This window comes from Patella vulgata, chromosome 1 (assembly GCF_932274485.2).
Source record: "Patella vulgata chromosome 1, xgPatVulg1.2, whole genome shotgun sequence".
Classification (NCBI taxonomy): Eukaryota; Metazoa; Mollusca; class Gastropoda; family Patellidae; genus Patella; species Patella vulgata.
In genome coordinates this window covers 10,517,360-10,540,825 of record NC_065879.2, presented here as the reverse complement: position 1 = coordinate 10,540,825, position 23,466 = coordinate 10,517,360, and the positions used below count along the sequence as shown (strand labels likewise).

At 38.3% G+C, this 23,466-nt stretch overlaps 1 protein-coding gene and 1 long non-coding RNA gene across 2 annotated transcripts in view; one reads left to right on the top strand and one right to left on the bottom strand.

The window, feature by feature from the left end:
* Window positions 1–201: 201 nt before the first annotated feature.
* The window catches only part of LOC130013041 (uncharacterized), a 29,643-nt gene continuing 6,378 nt past the window's right edge, over window positions 202–23,466 (top strand). Inside the window, exon 1 of the long non-coding RNA XR_008788324.1 lies at window positions 202–220. This is a non-coding gene — a long non-coding RNA (uncharacterized LOC130013041). The remainder of the gene's footprint in view (window positions 221–23,466) is intronic.
* On the bottom strand, window positions 9,872–22,648 carry LOC126812142 (beta-lactamase domain-containing protein 2). The gene is made up of 8 exons (XM_056101431.1): window positions 22,457–22,648; window positions 21,384–21,575; window positions 19,732–19,831; window positions 19,150–19,258; window positions 18,504–18,626; window positions 16,859–17,055; window positions 14,091–14,336; window positions 9,872–12,831 (listed from the first exon to the last, which is right to left on the bottom strand). Exons 1-8 carry the CDS (start codon window positions 22,597–22,599, stop codon window positions 12,640–12,642), a joined length of 1,302 nt encoding a protein of 433 aa, XP_055957406.1. The 5' UTR covers window positions 22,600–22,648; the 3' UTR covers window positions 9,872–12,639.

The window sequence follows — 23,466 nt, the reverse complement described above, 5'->3', positions numbered from 1 at the left end:
GGCTGGATAAAACCAGAATTTTATTTTCTAAAAATAACGTGTAAGTCAGATTTACCTTTAGCTATGCATTGTATAGACCTTTTAAGGAACGGCAATAGATTATCAGGTCACCCAGCGAAATATTTGACCCGAAATCTTGAAAGGTTTACGTGTCCGGATACGCAGTGTTGACGTTCCCATCCAAACGACTCAATATTTTGTGCTGAAATTTTGAGACACGGTAAATACACCATTTCTCTATATTTTGGCGCTTAAATTTTATACGTACACAGACTTTTTATTTCTGAGAATCTGTTAAATTCGGAGTGGCCCGTTTAATGCGGAGTCGTTCAGATGAGACGAAAAACCGAGGTAGCATGTACACATTGGCGTTCACGTAAAAGATCCCTTGACAATTGGAATTTTATATAAGAGTAGGCCGTAGTGCCGCTGTCCGGGCAAAATTTCCCTCATAGCACACTGTATGGCGTATGCCCGTCTTCATTAGCGCAGTTCGGAGCAGAACAGTAGGACGTTAAACCCCATTTCATTTTATTTCATTTCCTTTAAGGCGATTTGTTGAAGTCAACTCGTTTCAATTATTAAGCGCCCTAGTTGGTCTTCAAATGTTCCTGATTTCCTAATTGTAGGTTTATTTGGTTATAAGAAGAGGAGGGGTGGGGTACGTCCTGTCGACATGAACTAAGCATTGGCAATAACACATGGTAAATGACTGACAACTCTTCCTCTATTCATTTCCTTTACCCGTATAACCACCCACCCCCTCGCCCACATAATATGTCCTGACCATTATTTACCATCCCAGAGGCTCTCCTCCTGGCGTCTAGACCATGTGTTTTGTTTTTCGTAGGTGTGTGCACGCTCGCGGGATCATTATTTACAGCTGTCAACGATCTTATGGAGTGCATGACAAAGTATTTGTTGTGTCTACGTTTAGGTACAGGTGCGTGTCCAGGTGGGGGGGGGGGGGGCAGGCGGGTCGGACACTCCCACTGACTCGCATTCGTGAATCGCCATTGCTCAAATACCCTGAGGTCTAATATGTAACATTATTAACATTAAATAATGTTATTCTATGGATGTTGCGCAATACCCACGAATGCTCAAAGTGCAGTCCTAAAACGACCTCGACTCTTACAAAGTGAATGTCTTAGACTAAACTCAACAATATCTGGGGAGTTTTTTTTGTTCTGTGGCAGTGCCATCAAAATAACGCGGAGTTTTAAATTGAGGAGTTGGGGGTTTGTTGAATCGTGTGCGTTAGATAATCAGGTCTGACATTGAGTAAAGTGGCGTGGTTTTGATTATCCGCTTGTACGTGACAAGGAGTAGGATCGCATGTCCAATATCAAGTCTCAATAAACTACGTTTTCGTCCTGTTAGTTACAAAATCAAACTGACTGAAAACGAGAGAGAAATGGTGTTTAACGTCCACTCGACACACATTAGGTCATTTCGGGACAAATAGGTGGTTAAATTTTATTTTAATAAAACGCTAGCGCGGAGGGGTCTTTAACTTTGAGAGGAAACCGGAGGAGAGCGAGAAAAGGTAGTTCTTTGAGAATTGATGTTATGTGCCTATAACGAGGAGCAAGAGATATCCTGGCTGCTGTGTTCTGGATTCTTAGGGAGAAGATGGTGCATAAACCCAACACGGATATCTTGTCTGCAATACCAAAATGACGATCCTAAATAAATAAAACCTGTAACGTCCACTGGTAAACGATTAAAATAAATAATCCGCTTTGCAACGTGATCAATGTACTAATATGCTTCCGTCAACCGTCGAAACCGTTGTAGATGTATGTCTTATCTACCTTACAGTAAACTTTATCCCGTTGAAATATGTAACGTAAGAACTATTACAATCTGATTAAAACACGGATCCTATTTCGTTTCGTTTTTATAGTTCAAAATTTCCTTTTACTTGTCCTTACTAACTAGGATCTGGAAGAGTTGTTATCATGACGTGTTCCAAATGGTGTGAGGGATTAGCCAATGAAACGGTCTGTTACGGCGAGCTTTAGGGGGGGGGGGGTGCACGGAACTGTGAGTAATACACTAGTAACATAAATGCTGATTGGTTAATCAAATGTCTGATGTCATAGGGTCAAAGGCCGCTCGTATGGCCTGACGCGACCTATCGCTACAACAGGTCAGATCTTCATGTAGTGTAGGCCATCGAAAGTATAAAAAAACGAAACGAAATATAGATCTGGGCCCTGTTTCTCGAAATTTTAACTAAAGATAAAATCCAATTTTAGTAGATACCTAAATTTTGATTGGCTAGGAACTAAAATCAATCTAATATTATTCAATCAAATTACTAAAATTTGGATTTTATCTTAGCTAAAATTTCGTGAAACAGGCCCCTGTTTTTTAAGCAGATTGGGACAATAGCGAAATACGTCACCGGCCACGTTGTGTATATATTCCTCTTTATGGCCGTTACTACAGATCATATAAGCCCATTCAGCATGTTTTCATGATACATAAGGAGTAGGGTCGCCTTCCAACTTCGTGGGTTCTCTCCGGGCCCTCCGGTTTCCCCCCACTGCTAAAGACCCCTACGCGCAAGCGAATTCTGGAAATGACATAGTTTGTGTCGAGTGGACGTTAAACCCCATTTCTTCCCCCCCCCCTCTTTCATGATACATGATACTTTCAGTGTAAATGACCTCATTTGACCTTTTTGGGCGCCGAATATCTCGAAAACGCCCCAACGGCGGAGAGATTACCACTCGGCATCGTATTCTATGCAAAATTTTGCTCTAGAAAAGTTGGGTCTGGTTTTGTGCCCATTTGAAGGACACACCCCTGCGAACTGAGTCCCGGATATATTTCAAATTCTTTGATTCAACAGATTAAAGTCTATATCACCATTTTACGGATAGTAAATATTAAATCTCTAAATGGAATATCAGCCCATAAGTGGTTGAATTCCGTTCAGTATATACAAAGATATGATGAAATTAAAATTTGTCCACATTAAGCGTCCACTGGAGACGACATTATAGGACAGATGGTCAAAGCCAGTCAGCACCAGCTATAATTGTTGTTGAAATCTATTGGTTGGTTAATCCGATTAAATCCAAGCCGTGAGATTATCTAAAGTTGTTATATTGATTTTGTTTCCTTTATTGAATGTTAATTAGAGTTAATTTTAGATTGGAAATGAAATGAAATGGGGTTTAACGTCCAACGGACATACGCGATACAGTGTACTGTGAGGGAAATTTTACACGGACAGCGGCTTTACTCTTATATCAAATTCTAACTTCTAATGTGTACACGGGACCTCGGTTTTTCGTCCCATCCGAACGACTAGACAACTCACAGGGGGAACCACGCCGGGATATCCCGAGGAACCTTCTCGCCCAACACCGGGAACAAACCCGCGACCGCCCGGCTAGCGAGCCAAAGCCTTACCCACTTAGCCACCGTGGCCCCCAGATGGTTTGAATACCCCTTTGTTAGGTGTTTATTACCTGAACCGTGGCTCTCATTTTAAATTGGATTAAGCCGTGAAAAATTAGATATTGTCCGAATTACAATCAGTGACTTTAAATTTATTTCGCTCTAGCAGATTTTGGTTAAGTCCAATTTCAAGTTTGGTCAAAGGTCACGAGATGTAAACAGGGCTAGTGCTAATTTCAAACCTTACCTTAACTCTGGACCTAGCCCTAATGATTACCTACAATCTCGCCAACAATTGTTGTTGTTCTTTGTGCCTAACGCCTGCTTCCATCGAAGGTGATATCGCAGACAAGTCTTATTTTCACGACGTCCCTGTCTCCAAGCCACATACGCTCACACCAGGGACCACAACCGCAAGCCAGAGGTATCGGCCAGCTAGAGGTCGAAGCGCGACACCCTAGACCACTAGGCAAGCCCTTATTTACATCTCAGCGACTTGACGAAAATTGAGCTGGGCTTAACAAATAGATTTAGACTTTGGATTAGTGTTTATGCGTTGATTAATTCGCCTGGTACCACTTGCGGAATCTCACTTCAGGAGAATATATTAATGCCGTGAAAAAGAACTTTACATGACCTTGTAATCCAAGTTCGTGTAAAGTTTAATTCTACCCCTTGCTGACAATCGCAGCAGACCACAATTTAACGGAAACATCAATAACAAATCAGGGACAAAGTTTGGAACTATAATATTTCCTTGAAATTGCGAATAGACAAATTTAAACAGATTTTAACAAAATCCATGTACTTTAAGACGAAAACGTTTTAAAAATTCGGAATAGGGCGTGGATTAACGCACTTCTAATCCGCCCCAGAACAACGAATGATAACCCTGCTTTCCTTTGTGTAATTTAACTTCTCAATCTGCTGACTTCCGTGCTATATTTTCTCTGTGATCTATTCTTCCAGTTTGGGGTTGCCGATATTGTCCTGTAAAAGAAAAAAAACTTTGTGGTAACAAATTTCATTTATCCCAATCTACACCACATCCCCAATAGTTGAACACAGTGCCGGATTAAGACATTTAGAGACCCAGTTTAGTTTACGAAAATATAATGGCTATATATATTCTGACATTTCTCGAACAATCCAGACCAGTGGTTCTTTCCTTAATAACAAAAATGAAATGAAATGAAATGGGGTTTAACGTCCTACTGTTCTGCTCCTAACCTGGGCTAATGAAGACGGGCATACGCCATACAGTGTGCTATGAGGGAAATTTTGCCCGGGCAACGGCACTATCGCCTACTCTTATATCGAATTCCAACTGCCAAGGGATCTTTTACGTGCATTCCAATGTATACACGGGACCTCGGTTTTTCGTCTCATCCGAAGGACTAGACAGCTGTCCTTGTCAGGCCCTCCGTCCTGCATCACTGACAAGGGGGAACCACGCCGGAAAATCTGGATGAACTTTTTCGGTCAATGCAGGGATCGAACACCCGACCTCCAGGCTAGCGAGCCAGCGCCTTACCTATGCCTTAATAACCAATCTGCATAAATGAAACCAAGCTTCAAGATTTTAGTTCGAGTGACGTAGCCGGATAGAAGATTTTGGTGCCCCCATATAGTATACAGTTCAAAATAAACCATAAACAATCCGTCAAGTTCGTGGGTTGAGTATTTTTGAGGTTTTATGCACGCCATTATATATTGAGACAACGAAGGTGACAGTAAGAAAAGACAAAAAACAATGAATCTTGATTAATTATTAAATTAAATATTTTGAATTCGTCATCTAACAAAGCAGAAATTCTTTGGTGCACGTGCTTATTTTGTGTTATGGTTAACCAGCCATTTTGGGCATCTATCTTTGCGTTATTAAAGACTCACCCTAGAGATACACTGATTACGACTAGTAATTGTTTCCCCTGATCTCACGATAGAGAAATCCTCTCCCGCCGCACCCCCACTCCGTATATGGCTAAATCTATTTGTTAAGGCCAGTTGAATTTTTGTCAAGGTCACTGAAATGTAAATAAGGTTAGGGCGCGTGGTTGTGGGTTAGGTTTAGGGTAAGCATTTAGGGCTAGGTCCAGGGATAGGGTTGGGGATGGGATTAGCGCTAGCCCTGTTTGCATCTCGTGACCTATGACGAAAAATTGAGCTGACCTTATCATTTAGCACCCCCACCCACCCGCCGTATATGGCAATTCTCCCTTTCTCCCCCATCGTCAGCGCTCCATCGCATGGTATCTGTTGTTTAACTTTCGTCGAAGAAATGTGTTTGAATTTAAATTATCTGTCAGGTTTTGATGCATATTCAGGATTTAGAAACGGAAGTAAACAGACATTAATTAGGGATTTCGCATACTAAAATGACGTCACTATGACGTGACCCCCTTCAATATCTTTTATCAGATGATTGTGACATGTGGGGCTCTTTGTGGTTAAAAAGATTAATATCACCGGAATGTGATATGTTATAGACCACGAACGGTCATGGATTTAACAGTGCAGTCAACGGAGGAGAGAAGTGGTTAAAAAGATTAAGATCGCCGGAATGTTAAAAAGAAAATGTTATAGGCCACGAACTGTCATGGATTTAACATTGTAGTCAATGGAGAGAGAGAGAGAGTAATGGGGTTTAACGTCCACTCGACACAAACCAGGTCATTTCGGGACTAATATATGTTTTAATTTTATTTCAATAATTCGCTTGCGCGTAGGGGTCTTTAGCAGTGGGAGGAAACCGGAGGACCCGGAGAAAACCCACGAGGTTGACTAGGCGATCCTACTCCTTGTCACGTACAACCAGGGATTCGAAACCACGCCAGTTGACTCAATGACAGGCCTTATGATACAGCGCGCACGTGCTAACTATTCGGCAATCCAACCCTCCTGGAGTCAATGGAGGAGAAAATTAGTAGTTTACTCCATTCATATAAGTCGTGTTTCAAAACAGCTGGGGGGTAAAATCTATTGACAATGAACATACCAGTCAGTGATACACACGTTAGTTGTGACAAACATAGGCGTACGAGCTGGGGGGGCCCTTTTTGGACACCAATTGCTGGGAAAATTTGGGCACACAATTGTACTTTGTAAAAGTTGTATAAAAAAATATTGTGTTCTTGAATGCGTCCAATTTAACAGCGAATTTAAATTCAGAGTGTCTATAGTTAGGCAATTAAATAGAAATCTTAAGACTCGAACCCTCTATTGTTTGGAGTACAGTAAGCCACGAATTACAGTTACATAAACAACTGTTTTTAGTTGTGTATATTACAAGTAAATAAAATTTAGTTCTCTTTTATTGATGATTTAGAAATTAAGAACTTATTCATCGCAAAAGAGATATTATGATTATTATGTAACATACTAAGAACCTAACTACATTTTTGGGGCACCAACCACCACCGCCCCCCCCCCCCAGTAAAAAATTTCCCCGTACGCCTATGGTGACAACTAATATATGCTGTTTATTAAATTATAGGACATTGTGAAATAATAATCACTGTTTAAGTTGTGGATTACGTGAGAAAAGTCACATAGGCACACATTATTACATCTGTCCTATATGGCTGGTTTGAATGACCGATCCTTCTATGGAAAAATCTAGAAGATAATCACCAATGGAAGGGATGCAGAAATGGGATTTAACGTCCACTCGACATAAACCAGGACAATTCGAGATTAATACATGGCACACTCCAATTTCAACAATGCGCTGGCTTGCGGGAAGAAATTAAATGGGGTTTAACGTCCCACAGTTCTGCTCCGAACTGGGCTACTGAAGACGGGCATACGCCATTCAATGTGCTATGCGATAAATTTTGCCCGGCCTACTCTTGTGTCGAATTCCAACTATCAAGGGATCTTTTACGTGCACGCAAATGTGTACACGAGACCTTGGGTTTTGTCCCATGCGAACGACAAGACAACTGTCCTTGTCAGGCCCTCCGTCTTGCATCAGTGACAAGGGGGAACCACGCTGGAAAATCTGGATGAACTTTCTCGGCCAATGCAGCTCACGGGAGGAAACCCAGAGAATTTCCAAGATCACCACAGCACAGGCCTGGGATTGAAACCACGCCACTTGACTCAATGACAGACATTAATTGCGATCTAAAGCGCAAGCGTTAGACCTAAACGGCCGACCCCCCTCCCCCGTGAAGTACTGGAATTAATCAACTCTTGGCTGTTATGAAAATAGGACAATTGATTTTGTTATAGTTCATTAATTACCCCATAATCCGCCTTCATTAGCCCGGATAGAGCAGAATAGTGGAACGTTAAACCCCATTTCATTTCATTACTCCAAAACGATACCAATAACGATATTATCAAAATGGCTGATCCGTTATACGATAACACTTTGTCCATGAAAAGGTTTACTGAAATGTACATTACAGCACATAAAATATAAATCATCCAATTCCATTTGGTTTTGCGATAGACAAAACAATCGATTTGAGCTAAAACTTGTTTTGTATTAAAAAAAAACGTAATCCACCTAATGCTCAAATAGAATTATTAAAGTTGAAAAAAAAAACCTTCCTGTTTTATTGTCTCCTTGTACGGGAAGTAATAGAAGTTATAGACAATTATGATTTTACGTTCACTCGACACAAAGTAGGTCACTTCAGAACTAACATAATGGAACACTTTAATTTAAACAATTCGCTTGCGCGCGGGGATCTTTGGCATTCGGAGGAAACCCAGTAGACTCTTTTAGCTCCAATATTTCGCGCTAAACTGCGTAAGACGGAAGACATCAGTAGTGGAACCATTTCTACTTTAAGACTAGCTCAAAACACACACGGATCGTAGGGTTTGGTAGCTCTCAAATTAGCTGCAAGAAACACGGTGAAAATGTTATATGTGCAGGACCAAAAGTCTCTACGGCCAGTCTGTGATCTTCTACGGTACCGAACATACGCAAGTGACGCGTACGACTCGCGCACGGGTTTACTAAAAAAATCCCTCCCGTAGACTGTCCGTAGTAGCACGTTGTGAGCTAGGCTTTAGATTAATTATAGCTTGTTGAAATATGTATACCCGATTTAACTACTGCCTTTAAAATCATACAGGCTATTAAACATACATTATGCAAATCTGACTATTGCAGGTCTTTTTTTAGGCCTGATATGTTATCTAAATTATTAACAAGACATTAATTAACATATCCAGACCATAATCAACTCTCAATGGCATCGCTAGCCTGCAATATTTACTGGATTAGGATCCGATTTGCTGCTCACCTTTCATTCATGAGTAAATCATGAAATGGATAATTGAGACTATGTTTTTTATCGTACCGACTTTAGTAATCACGATTGATTTTCAGCAAATTCCCATTACATTATCTAGTTTTTAACTATTATAGTGAGAACTCCCAGCTCTTTATCTAATCTCCCCTAAAACAAATCGTATATATTTTGAAAAAAGCTTACCCCCCATCAAAACCCCCATACCTACCTACACTTCCCAGATGAAATGCCTTGGTATTGTATTGGATAAGTTTCAAATTTGAGTTAAGGTTTCATGATTAAATGTAGGGTTAACGTGTGATCGGAGACTATACACAGACACAATTATCTTGAAAGACTATAGAAGCCATGTTACAACGTTGTTTAGTACTAAACAGTCATTGTATTCCATAGAATCGTGTCCTGTGTATTTACAGTTTAAATAATCAATGCCATTGAAACAACAGAACTTGGTGGGTTTGAAGGGATATTTCTCATAGATTGAAAGCTATTAAATCCAGGATGTCTGGAGTATGAACAACTTTCTATAGGATGTAAGTAATTTTTGTCTGGTCGTTAGGATTGTAAGAGTTTATATCATAAGGCCTGTCATGGCCTAGTGGTCTAGAGTGTCGCGGTTCGAGCTCTAGCTGGAAATGAAATGAAATGAAATGGGGTTTAACGTCCCACTGTTCTGCTCCTATACTGGGCTAATGAAGACGGGCATACGCCATATAGTGTGCTATGAGGGAAATTTCTGTTCTGCTCTGAACTGGGCTAATGAAGACGGGCATACGCCATACAGTGTGCTATGAGGGAAATTTTGTCCGGACAGCGGCGCTACGGCCTATTCTTATATCGAATTCCAACTGCCAAGGGATCTTTTACGTGCCAATGTGTACACGGGACCTCGGTTTCTCGTCCCATCCGAACGACTAGACAGGGGAAACCACGCCGGAAAGCTCTAGCTGGCCTGTCATCCCTGGCTTCAGGTCGTGAGTTTGTTCCCCGGTGTGAGGGTATGTGACTTGGAGATAGGGGCGCCTTCTCAACCTCGTGGGTTTACTCCAGGTACTCCGATTTCCTATTACAGGAAAGACCCCTGCACGGTGCGCTAAGATAATAAATATGAAAATAAGACGCCTCTGCGATATCACTCTCGATGGAAGCGGACGTTAATACAAAGAACAACAACAATAGAGTAACATCTTTCCACTAACTATGAAAGAGACAGTGAATAAATAAAAAATCAGATTACATCAGTGATATGTTAAAAAGATAGATATACATAATGTTATATATGTTAATAAAACAAGTGGAGAACCTTGATTAATACTATAAAATAAAAACTAGGGGCCTTATTCAAGAAAGCTTAAACTAAAATATCAGAAAGATGCAGCCTTTCCATTGGTTGAAAATGAAATGAAATGGGGTAAAACATCCTACTGTTCTGCCCCGACTACCAAGGGTTCTTTTACGTACATGCCAATGTGTACACGGAACCTCGCTTTATCGTGCCATCCTAATGACTAGACAGCTTACCTTGCCAGGCCCTCCGTCCTGCACCACTGACAAGGGGAAACCACGTCGGAAAGGATTTCATGTGGTGTAACAGGATGCCTAGTCATGAATCGCACCCACGACTCCGGGCATAGATTCCATACACCTCTACTAAGTGAGCTTATAGGAATTCCCCACGACTAAGTCAGTAGGAAGTGTACACAGAACCTCGGTTTAGCGTCCCATTCGAATGGCTAGACAGCTGTCCATTTGATTTAAATCAATCAAGTTAAACAAATTGTTTATATTATCATAAAAGTTTCAGTTGTTGAAACTTGGGGGGCATTATTGCACACAAATTATGTGTTACATACAGATAATAGTAAATAAAAATATGTACAGTTTCCTTTCTCCTGTGTACTTAATATAAAACAATAATACAACACGTATAAATACACCACAAAAACTATTACACTTATATATATATATTCAAAATATGAAATAGGATGGACAAAACCAAATTTAATACGTTTCTGCCAAATTCCTTTCTTTGGTGACAACAAAATAACCCGGAGCCGGAGAAAAGAGTACTTGCGGCCAAATACCTTTTTTTGTTGACAACAAAATAAGGTGAACACTGGGTGCAAAAACATTTCCAGGAGGTGATCGTCGTCAAATCTGTGCTCTAGCTCTAAAATTCTACGGAATACAATTACTTAGCGTCTAGTGTTTATCAAGCAGTAATTGTGTCCTCAGTATTTCCAGTTCTATTACTAATGTTATTGGAACATGAGTTCCATGTCGGCTGTATATGCCGGTGAAGATCGAGGGCTATGGAAATTGACTGAAACTAGATCTGACCCATCGGTCATTTTTCACGCCGAAAAAAGAAAAAAGAGAATATTTTTTCAAAACCCAACTGACACAACCTTAAGATCACTTATATTTTTCCACACTCAGTGCTAATTGTTGGTGTTACGGTCTTTTGTTTTTGTTTTTTGTTAGTTCTTCTATGAAAAGGGTGTGCCAGAAACCTTAAATTCAATTCTATTCCTTATTATTTCACAGCTTTGAAGCACATTAAGTGTTTATAATAGTTGCATTTTATAAAAATATCAAGCTTTACCAACATCGATAAATTAGAGAAGATCAAATTTTTAAGTCACAACTAAAAACTATATTTGTTTAAACTCTATTATCCAGATTCGAAAGAGACAGTTTTATGTGTGCTTTAACTGACGAGAGACTCCTTAAATGCAGCACTTTGAGCATGCGTAAATGGATGGATTATTAAGTGCATTATAAATATACATTATTAATATAATAAATGCACCATCAGAAATATTACATTAAATATTGATTTTTATACACATAAAAACATTAATTATAAACAAGCCATCAAGGGTTAAAAGGACAGAAGTACTTCAAACGATCAATGCGATCAACGTGGTAGAAAATATCCCTAAATTGACCTGGTATAGAACTACCTACATAGAGAATAGATCTCTGCACTGAATGTCCACCATGTTAAAAAAAATTGTATACTATTTGTGGTGTTCTAATCCATTTTACATCTTTCATACACACAAAGATTAAATAAACGTCTTCAATTCATTAAATCGAAGGGGGGTAAATACCTCTCAATATTCTCAAAGTACACTTAGTGGTTTCAATAAAATTCTCAATGCAGGAATTAAAATGTCAATATGGAGTCTAAGCATACAAAGACTAATCAGCATATCAATCTAAATCTAAATCGACAAATAAGCAATCTAAATCTAAAGCTACAAATAAGCATCAAAATCTAAAGCTACAATAAAGAATAGCAATCTAAATCTAAAGCTACAAATAAGCATTGCAATCTAAAGCTACAATAAAGAATAGCAATCTAAATCTAAAGCTACAATAAAGAATAGCAATCTAAATCTAAAGCTACAAATAAGCATTGCAATCTAAAGCTACAAATAAGCAATCTAAATCTAAAGCTACAAATCTAAAGTTACAAATAAGCATTGCAATCTAAATCTAAAGCTACAAAATAGCATAGCAATCTAAATCTAAAAATAAGCATAGCAATCTAAATCATAGATTTACACTTCACACAAAATATTACACTCTACAGTGCTACAGAAACTGATCAGCATTTAGAAATATTTATTGTAGAGCTACCAATCATACAAATATTTGAATGTAGAGCCGATGTGGAGACAAGCCCTACATAATTTAATCAGCATATTGCAGAGCTATAAATCAATCTTAAATCAAATAAATACATGAGATAAATGAATATCAATACAAATTTACAAATTTCGACAAGACATAGTAAAAAAAAACTTTTATTAAAACAATCTTATAAATCAAATACATTGACGAATACGAGATATAGATGACTATCAATACAGTACAAATTTAGACAGGATATATATATATATAAAAAAACCTAATTTAAAAAATGCATAAAAAGTGGATGTTACGTTTTTTGAGAAGCAATATAATCTTGAAAACATAAATAAGTGGCCTTCTCTAAATCTTTGAAACGTGGATCATCATTGAGGAAATAAAATGAAGGATAATTTGTTACATAAGATAGACCAAACTGATTGGTCATATCAGCAAAAGTCACTTGCCCACCATAACCCGTATGTCCATAAACAGTGTCACCCTGGAAGAAAAATTTAATAAATTATTCATAATAGAAACAGTACAATCAGTTCTCTGAAACAAAATGTTATAGAGGAAAGAAAATAGGCTTTTGTTTGACAATCTACATTTCAGCACTATCTAGCCAGAGATCTTCCTAAGCGTGCAGTGAAATTTTGAACGGCACACTAAGAAAATGCAAAAAACCATGTGATCCCAATTGATTAGCCTACTGACTAATTGAGAGAGAGAAATGGGGTTTAACGTCCACTCGACACAAACTAGGCCATTTTGGAACAAACATATGGTTTTAATTTTATTTCAATAATTCGCTTGCGCATAGGGGTCTTTAGCAGTGGGAGGAAACCGGAGGACCCGGAGAAATCCCACGAGGTCGGACAGATGACCCTACTCCTTGTCACGTACAACCGGGGATTCGAAACCACGCCAGTTGACTCAATGACAGGCCTTATGATACAGCACACACGTACTAACCATTCAACCATCCGACTCATCAGATAACATATATACACAAACATTATAGTTATATACAAACAATATCAAACGTGCACGCATTAACCATTCGGCCAACCAACCACGCCAGCCCGACAGGGTACCAAGAAATAATTTTATTTTGAATTCAACTGTCAATTAAAAGCTAGCTGACCATTCTTGCTATAATAGTTTAATAGTTCAGTTAAAGTACTTTAGACTTAGTGAATTTATGAGTGTTTGAAGTTTTGACAAGAAATAGCCTAAACAAGCATTGTGACTCTGTCGAATTTAATTAAAGCATATGGGGTTTAACGTCCTACTGTTCTGCTCCGATTGGGCTAATGAAGACGGGCATACGGCATATAGTGTGCTATGAGGGAAATTTTGCCCGGGCAGCAGCACTATGGAGTACTCTTATATCAAATTCCAACTGCCAAGGGATTTTTTACGTGCACACCAATCTATACACAAGTCCTCGGTTTTTCGTCCCATTCGACAAGGGGAAACCACGTAAGAAAGTCCTGATGAACTTTCTCAGCCAATGCAGGGATTGAACATCCATATACTACTGTAGTGGATTGAACATCCATATACTACTGTAGTGGATTTTTTTGGATAAAATTATATTATACATACCTACCTGTGAGATTCAACTTCTTCAACTTTCAATGAAATGAAATGAAATGGGGTTTAACGTCCTACTGTTTTGCGCCGAACTGGGCTAATGAAGACGGGTACAACATTCAAATTGAGTACATTTTAATAAGATGGATTAGAAAAACCTACCTGTGAGTTTTTAAGACGCATGAAACCTCGTCCATACGACATGTTTACTAATAAAGTATTATCTAAACCCTCTACCATGTTAGTGTTTAATTTTTCTATTGAAGCTTTCGATAAGAGTTGCTTCCCTTGATAAGTTCCCCCACTTGCCAAAATGCCGAGCATTTTCGCTAAAGCTTTTGCTGAGGAAAAACCATTGAAACTTGAAAATGGTACAGCTCTGATTACTGGATTATTCTGTCTGCCACGCTGAAAAAGAACATGTAAAAGTTCAACTGGATGCAGAAACTATCCCAATGTCTATACTATTCTAATGTCTATACTATTCTAATGTCTATACTATTCTAATGTCTACACTATTCCAATGTCTATACTATTCCAATGTCTATACTATTCTAATGTCTATACTATTCCAATATCTATACTATTCTAATGTCAATACTCATCTAATATTTACACTATCCCAACGGCTACACTATTCTAATGTCTACTGTCTACACTATCCTAATGTCTATGCCATCCCAATGTCTATACTATTCTAATGTTTATGCTATCCTAATGTCTACACTATCCCAATGTCTACTCTATTCTGATGTCTACTATATTCTAATGTCTACACTATCCTGATGTCTACACTATTCTGAGGTCTACACTATTCTAATGTCTACACTATCCCAATGTCTATTCTAATGTCTACACTATTCTAATGTCTACACTATCCTAATGTCTATACTATTCCTATGTCTATACTATTCTAATGTCTATACTATCCTAATGTCTATACTATTCCAATGTCTATACTATTCTGATACATGTATCTTATGTCTAGATAAAAATGAAATGAAATGGGGTTTAATATCTTATTTTTTTGCACCAACTGACTAATGAAGATACATGCACTGACAGCAGCACTACAGCCTACACGTGTTTTATTTTCTAACCATCAAGGATTCTTTAACATGCTACAGAACATTGGTTTTTCATTCCATACAAACATTGGTTTTTCATTCCATACAAACAATAAGACACATATCCTTCCCAGAACCTCAGTCTTGCAACACTGACAAAGGGGAAATTAGTAAGCCAGTACCATTCTGACCAAGCCATGCTGGCTCCCATATTCCGATAAACAAATCATACAACCTAATCATCAAAGTCATCAAATTCGTCCAAAGCGATCAATAAGCACTGACACCAACATTTTCCTCAATGGATACCGCAGTTAAATGAAGGATCAAGTTGAGCACTCAAATTAGAGCACATAATATTTTAGTTTTTAGCCAATGAAAAGGCTACATTCTTACAATATTTTTGTTCTCTAGAATATGAAATGAAATGATGTTTACATCCTAATGTTCCACTCCGACTGGCTTGATGAAGACAGGCATACACCATACAGTGTGATGTTAGGGAAATTTTGCCCGGACAGAGGTGCTAAGGCCTACTGTTATACTGAATTCCTACTGCCAAGGGCTCTTTTATGTGCACGCAAATGTGAACACGGGACCTCGATTTACTGTCCCATCTGAATGACTATATGTTGTCCCTTGTTGTCCTGCACCAATGACAAGGGGATACCATGCCGGAATCCCTGGTTGTATGTGCCAAGGAGTAGGGTCGCCTGTCCAACCTCGTGGGTTTTCTCCAGGTCATCCGGTTTCCTCCCACTGCTAAAGACCCCTACGCGCTAGCGAATTATGTAAATAAAATTAAACCATATGTTAGTCCCGAAATGACCTAGTTTGTGCCGAGTGGCCGTTAAACCCTATTTCTCTCTCTCACCATTCCGGAAAATCCCGATGAACTTTCTCGTCCAGCACCAGGATTAAACACAGTACGTCTAGGTTAGCGAGCCAACATCTTACTCACTGAGCCACTATAGTTCTCTACTGGAATAAACCTGGCCCCGATGTTCACAAAGCGAGAGAGAGAGAGAGAGAGAAAAATGGGGTTTAACGTCCACTCGACACAAACTAGGTCATTTCGGGACTAACACATTGTTCAATAATTCGCTTGCGCGTAGGGGTTTAGCACGTACAACCGGAGAATTGAAACCCCGCCAGTTGACTCAATGACAGACTGTATGATACAGCGCGCGCGTGCTAACCATTCGGCCATCCACCCCCCCCCCCCAGTTCACAAAGCATTCTCAGACTTAAGTCAAGAATTTACTCAACTTTCAATCACTGTTTATGAGAAATATCTTTGATCCAGAAACCCAAAACCTTGCACATAGTTTCTCAGGTTTTATAAAGGGCTATATTTTAGTTAAAATAAGATGAACAATTTTGAGTAAATTCTGAACTTCAGTTTGAGAATGTTTGAACTTGGGACCTGAGGAATCCTTTAAACTTAAAGATACATTATGTAAGACGTAGATAAAGAACTAGCCATTCTTGCTATACTAGTTCGAAAGTAGATGATGTAAAATGAATAATTTGAAAATTTCATTCAAATTACTCTATTGCAAGCGAAGATATTAGCCTTTGAAGGTTTGACAGACGTGTGCAATAATTTCAACCACCGTACTGGTTGATCGAAGCTAAGTCTCTGTCCTCCATATTTGATTAAATCAAAGTATCGCTAAACCATTCTAATCTATTTAATATCGGAGAAATCTGATGCCATCGAGAGGTGAGTAAGGCCTTGATCAGTTAATTAATGTCTAATTAATAATTTAGATAGCATTTCAGGCCTAAAGAAAGACCTGCAATTGGCAGATTTAGCTCTTGCATAATGTATTTTTAAGAATTACTGCACTGTTTACTTACCTCAGAGACGTCTTTCGGTGCTTTAAAAGCCGTGGCAGTATGTGATGTAGGATAGAATATGGTATTGATATAAATGTTGATATAATTGATATCGAAAGACAATAAAACAGACAACAACATTTGTGGTGCCGTTATTAACATAGACTTTGCCACTCGATAATTCTCTGCATACGGCAAACCAATGAACGAATCTATTCCTGAAAAGAAAATACCATTTTAATGGAGAAATTCTAAAAAGATAATTTTCTGTGGATAAAAAAAAATACAGGTCAATTTCATTTGGAATCCTTTATCCTAGCAACAAGCAACTATCAAAATGTCTGCGATGGGTTTTTAATAAAGTTGTGACAATAATGCACTTTTTCGTATGCCACTGTTCTGCAGGGGTGTTTCTTAGGCCAGATTGACAGAAAAACACAAAAGTTGAAGAATTTTTGGTGTCCGCCCATTTTTTCGGTCGAAATGGTGCACATTTTCAAAATGGCCACCAAAATGGGTCCAAAATATGCAAAAATCGTATTTTTAAACTATTACTTCTAATTACTGCGATTTATTTTCTTGAGTATATAATGGGATTTTCAACAATTTTAATCTCATAAGAAGCACACAAGGCATTTCTCTAGCAAGTGCTAATTTTAACAAGGTTTCGATGCCACAGACTTGCTTATATTCTGGATGAACAACAGATTTTATGGAGTTTCTGCAGATTTTTGGGGGATATTGTCCCAACCCTATTTTCAAAGAATAGTTTAACGTCTGCTCAAAAAACCATAGGTAATTTGGATTCTGAAATATGGCATAGATCTTGATTTGCATAATTCAAGGACCCAGATGGAGAAGACTTACAAGATTATACTAACGATCCTACTTCGATCCATAAACAAGTCTGGGCTCGAGAGTTCGAAACCACAATAGACCTTTAGGATTTAAAGGAGTGGTTTTCAGAAATTTCCGGCCTATGAAATAAAATGAGGTTGGATTTAAAGGAGTGGTTTTCAGAAATTTCCGGCCTATGAAATCAAATGAGGTTTAACATCACACTTTTCTGCACCAACTGGGCTAATGAAGGCATGCAGCATTCTATAGGGACATTTTGCCAGGAGAGTGACGCTACGTCCTACTCTTATATGGAATTCAACCTGTCAAGGGTTCTTATACAAGCACAATGTGTACACAGGACCTCAGGTTTTTTGTCCCATACTGCAACATTGACAGGAGGAAACTCACTTACAAAGAACATGGAAATATTGCTCTCTCAAAATTCCAAGTTATTTTTCTGGTATTATTGTTTATTGCTCGTTTCATTTTATAATATTGCATTTAAAGATAGTAACACACACACAGCAGCTATGTCTCAGTCTTGAACATCATTATCTTAAGGTTTTAAAAAAGATTTGTCAAAAATTGTGGCCTCTAGATAGCGAACAAGCAAAATTATGCTAATCAAAGGGACATAACTCCAGAATAAAAAAAAAACGATTGTTTTCAAATTCTTTCCCAATGGTCGTTTACCCCTAAGAACCATTTTCCTAAGGTTCGAAAAAGATTGTCAAAATTGGTGGCTTCTAGAAAGAGTGGACAAGCTAGTGTGGACTGCATTATATGTGGGCGTGTATAAAAACAATTTAAAGTCTGTCATATTTACCATATTCATCTGCTATTTCTTCTTTAAATATCTGACCTATATTACGATGTTTTATATCAGCTTTTTGAAGAAGTGTATCTACCAATAAGGCGAAGGACAGCATATGATAGCCATGTTGTGTTCCTATAAATATAATATTACAATTTAATCTATTGTCAGTATTATAAGGCGAAGGACAGCATATGATAGCCATGTTGTGTTCCTATAAATATACTATTACAATTTAATCAATTATCAGTATTAAATCAATCTGATTAAAACACAGATCCTATTTCCTTTCGTTTTTTTATAGTTCAAAATTTCGCTTTACTTGGATATCTCTACTTTCCATATATAGGTAGAGTGGTTCAATGGTCAATTATTTGTCCTTATATAAACATGCACAGTTATCTGCCTGACTGCACCGTCCGTGAAGTGAAGTGATCAAAATGTAGTCTCGTGCACGTGAATTTCGATGCCGCAGCTAATATACGTCATAAATAGCATTCCACGTGGTATTATACAAACATGTATTGGTATATAAAGCCAAGTAAAAATACACTCATTACGCGCTTACCAAAATTGCCATACTTTTATTGGAAAATACTGAATTCACAATCATTAATTATGGATAAATTCCTAACTCAATTTGATAATACAGTCTCACCTGCAGGCCACGCAGGAGTTGCCTGGGCAACCTCTTTCTGCAATTCTTCCTTATTCAACAAAATGTCTTGGAAAGAGTTAAAATTTTGAGTTGGATGCAACAATCCTGCCTGTAAAAAGATTCCATTCATCAAGAGACTGATAAGCTGGGTTCAATGTCCACTCAACACAAGTTAATTAGGTTTTTTTGTGTTTTAGAAGTGAGAGAAAACCAGAGGAAGGTACATGATTAGGTTAGTGAATGGTGACCCCATGTTACATACATGTGCAAGCATGGGGTCAAACCCCTGACTTGCATCGATAACAAGACTTAATATCTACATTTATAGCCACCCAATCCATGTACAGCTTGGCGTGAACTAAAAGAAACCTTGACAGATACAGATGGAAACTAAAACAAAAGTGGGTTGGTGTCCGAGCAAAATGTTCCTCATAGCATACTGCATGACAAACATGTATGCTCATCTTATGGTTTCGAGCCTGGATTTGTTCATGACACGAAGTAGGGTCTTGTGAGTCTTCTCTGGGTCCTTGAAAAGTAGGACGTTAAACCACATTTTATTTCTATAAAGGACTACAATACCTGATGACTTAATAACATCTCTACTGTAATATTATCTTTATTGTTGACTTTAAACTCTGGCCAGTAAGCTGAAACAGGTTTACTATAGTCTAACCATCCCCTTAAAATACAAATAGTTCAATTTTAATTAATTCATAAAGATAGTTAACTGCTAAATAAACATAATGTTTCAGAGGCATTTAGTAACTGGATAGAGCAGTAAAAAATAACACATACTTATGGAAAACATTGTTCGGATGGGACGAAAAACCAAGGTCCTGTGTACACATTGGCGTACACGTGAAAGATCCCTTGGCAGTTGGAATTCGATATAAGAGTAGGCCATAGCACCGCTGCCCGGGCAAAATTTCCTTCATAGCACACTGTATGGCGTCCCCTTAAAATAGAAACAGTTCAATTTTAAATAATTCCTAAAGAATAGTTAACAATAAACATTTTCTTTTACGGTGTGAATGAAAATCTTCATTTCCTCTTGACTTCTCTGAACATATGGAAGTCAATTCAAAAAATTATTAAAAATTGATTAACAATTTGGTGCATAAACAGCCAGGTTCAGGATTTTATATAAATGAAACGATATGGGATTTAACATCCTACTGTTGTGCTCTGACTAGGCTAATGAAGATGGTCATACCCAATATAGTATGCTATGAGGGAAATTTTGGCCAGGCCTACTCTTATACGTGCATGCCAATGTATACACGGGACCTCGGTTTTCCATCCTATCCAAACAACTAGACAGCTTTCCTTGCCCCTCCGTACTGCACCACTGACAAGGGGATGCATCAGTCAGGAATCGAACCCAGGACCCCGGGCATGGAATCCATACACCTCTCTTAGTGAGCTTATAGGAATTCTCCCTGACTAAGTCAGTTACTTAAAACTCGAGGCACCACAGGACAGAATAATCTAGGTGTCCATCTTTGGCCTAGATCAGTGCTTCTAACCACAGGTCCATATGGACCACCAGGAAGGAATTGTAAAGTCTTACGGAGGAATTTAGAGGCAAGAGGGAATTGGGGAGGAATGGCTTAAGAAGCGGGGTATCTGCTCTTTGGGGGGTGGGGGTATTTTCGTATGGTCTGTAGTCCTGCTATCTTATGTAAAATGTCATTTTCTATGTGAATGATCTTTGAGTATTGAGAGTTTGTCTTCTAGTCTTGATCATTAATGCCTTGGAAAGTGGAATTTTTCATTCCCCAAATATCCGGGTTATCCGTGGATGAAATTCAAATTTATCAGGAAAATATCTACGGTGTAGTCCCATGTGAGGAAATTTCCTCATTTTGAGCAAATTTATGTCTGCCGGAAACACAATGAGGAGATGGAAATGCACTATTTGATTTAAAATAGAGAGAGAGAGAAATGGGGTTTAACGTCCACTCGCTTGCGCGTAGGTGTCTTTAGTAGTGAGAGGAAACCGGAGGACCCAAAGAAAACTCACACAGTTGGATAGGTGACCCTACTCATTGTACTTGACTCAATGACAGACCTTATGATACAGCGCACACACACTAACCATTCGGTCATCCAACCCCCACCATAATATTCAAGAAAAAAAAAAGAATATTTATTTAACTGTAGAAACCTTTTCCAAGGGCAGTAATCATTTCTCTTGGTCTTATATTTATAAATACTGAAACCATACTCACTTTTCCACCATTTTTGCAGCTGTAATGGCTGCCATGGTTTTAGTAAGAGAATACACCAATGTGAGAGTATTATTATCCCATGGTTGAGCCGAATCTTCATCAGCATATCCTCCCCATAAATCGATCAATAATTCTCCTTTATAATACAAGGCAAACGCTGCACCTCCCTCTTTACCATTTTCTATTTTATTTCTACAATAAGATAAATAATACAGCTAGGTATTAATTATTCTGAATTTGAGACAAGTGTCCACATAACAATTTTGCTTTTGCCTTTAATAATTTTTGCTTGTACCTATCATCATATAAACACAATATTATTAGGACCACAAAGCTGTGTTAGTGTGTCCCACTATACCCTAAAACAGAAGGCCTAGTGTCCCACCATACCCTATAGTATGACTATTGTTAGTTCAGCCACAGGACGTCACACAAAATCAATCTGCAGTGACTAGACCATTGACACAAGTGCCAAAGATAATTTTAGTTTTTCTCTCCCTTTCCATTTTCCCCCTTTTTGCATGGCGATTTTTGTTGACTTTTGGGTGTAGAATCGAAGAAGAGGGTTTGCCTATACATTTTCTGCCAGGTTTTGGTGAATATTCATCATTTTGAGGCGGAAGTATACAAGACTTCTAGAGGTTGGTTAGGTTTTTGTGTGACGTCAGCGCATTGCATTCCTGTTCTTTTATATTATATATTGTCTGGTTGAACATGGTGTATGCATTATATATACGGATAGAAGGTCAGACTCCTGTGGTTCAGCTCTGAACGTACTTCTCATTACACTTGCCATGCACGTTCAGGAACAGTCCTATTGAATCCTTCATCCTTGTTGATAAAATTTCACTTCCAAGTAAATTTTACTGGGCAACTTTTTACAGCTAATAAACGGTCGCCTGTCACTCCCTGTGAACTCCTGAACAATGTAAATGAACATCTTAGATCCCAAATATCAGCGACTTAGCTCCTTTAACTCGACAATTTCGTCTATGTCGGGCACACGGTCAGTCTTATTCTTAATTGCATACCGATGACTATTTTTGCAGCATTTTTTTAGGAATCGGTCCTACCTAAATATTTCAGCTACTCTTCTAAATTTTGGATGAAAATGTCCCTCTACAATTGGTGGAAGTTTCGGTTTAAACATCAGTGACAAAATATTCCATGATAATGCTGCACAAACCATTAAAATTGATCCTCGAATTAAACTCATATTGTAAATTTCATTTGTTTACGTTTTACTCCGCCATTGATGTAAGGGATATAACTTCAACTCTATAATGTATAGTTATCCAGACTCAAAAAATAGTTTCTTGTGCTTTTGTTATCCAGACACATCATATAAGCGGTGTGACACCAACGATGACATTGATAATCCATTTAGTTCTAAAACCGTTCTTTAAATGAAATGAAATGGGGTTTAACGTCCTACTGTTCTGCACCGGCTGGGTTAATGAAGACAGGCATGCGCCATGCAGTGTATGACTAGGAATGATATTTTTTTTCCTGATCAACTTTCAAGGGTTTACATGTATGTGGTAAACGTAAAGCAAGATTTTCAAAATATCCTTACAACTACATGTACATACCGCAGTTATTAACCGATTTCAATGAAACTTCTTTTGGATTGATAGCACTGATAATATCTCAGAGTAGCTAAACTTTCGACCATGCACTTCCGGTACGCGGTTTCCGAGATATGGGGTTACCAGTACACATTTCATGTGGCACAGCAATCAGTCCGCAATAATCAATCGATTTCAGTGAAACATCAATAATATCTCAGAGCTAGCCAAAATCGCAAATACTTCCGGTCAGGGGTTTCGGAAAAATCAGGTTACCGCACATTTCAAGGGGCACGGCTGCAGACCGCAAAAATCGACCAATTTCAATTAAACTTACCGATTATTATAGCAATAATAATCTCTCATGTCGAGTAGACAAAATTTCAACCACTAGCTGCCATTTAGCGGTTTCCGAAATATTAGGTTACCACACGTTTCATCCTAAATTTTGTGATACTTTTTGAAAGAAATAAAAACTCTAGACCCCATGGATGTGGGGTTGGTCATAAATTCCC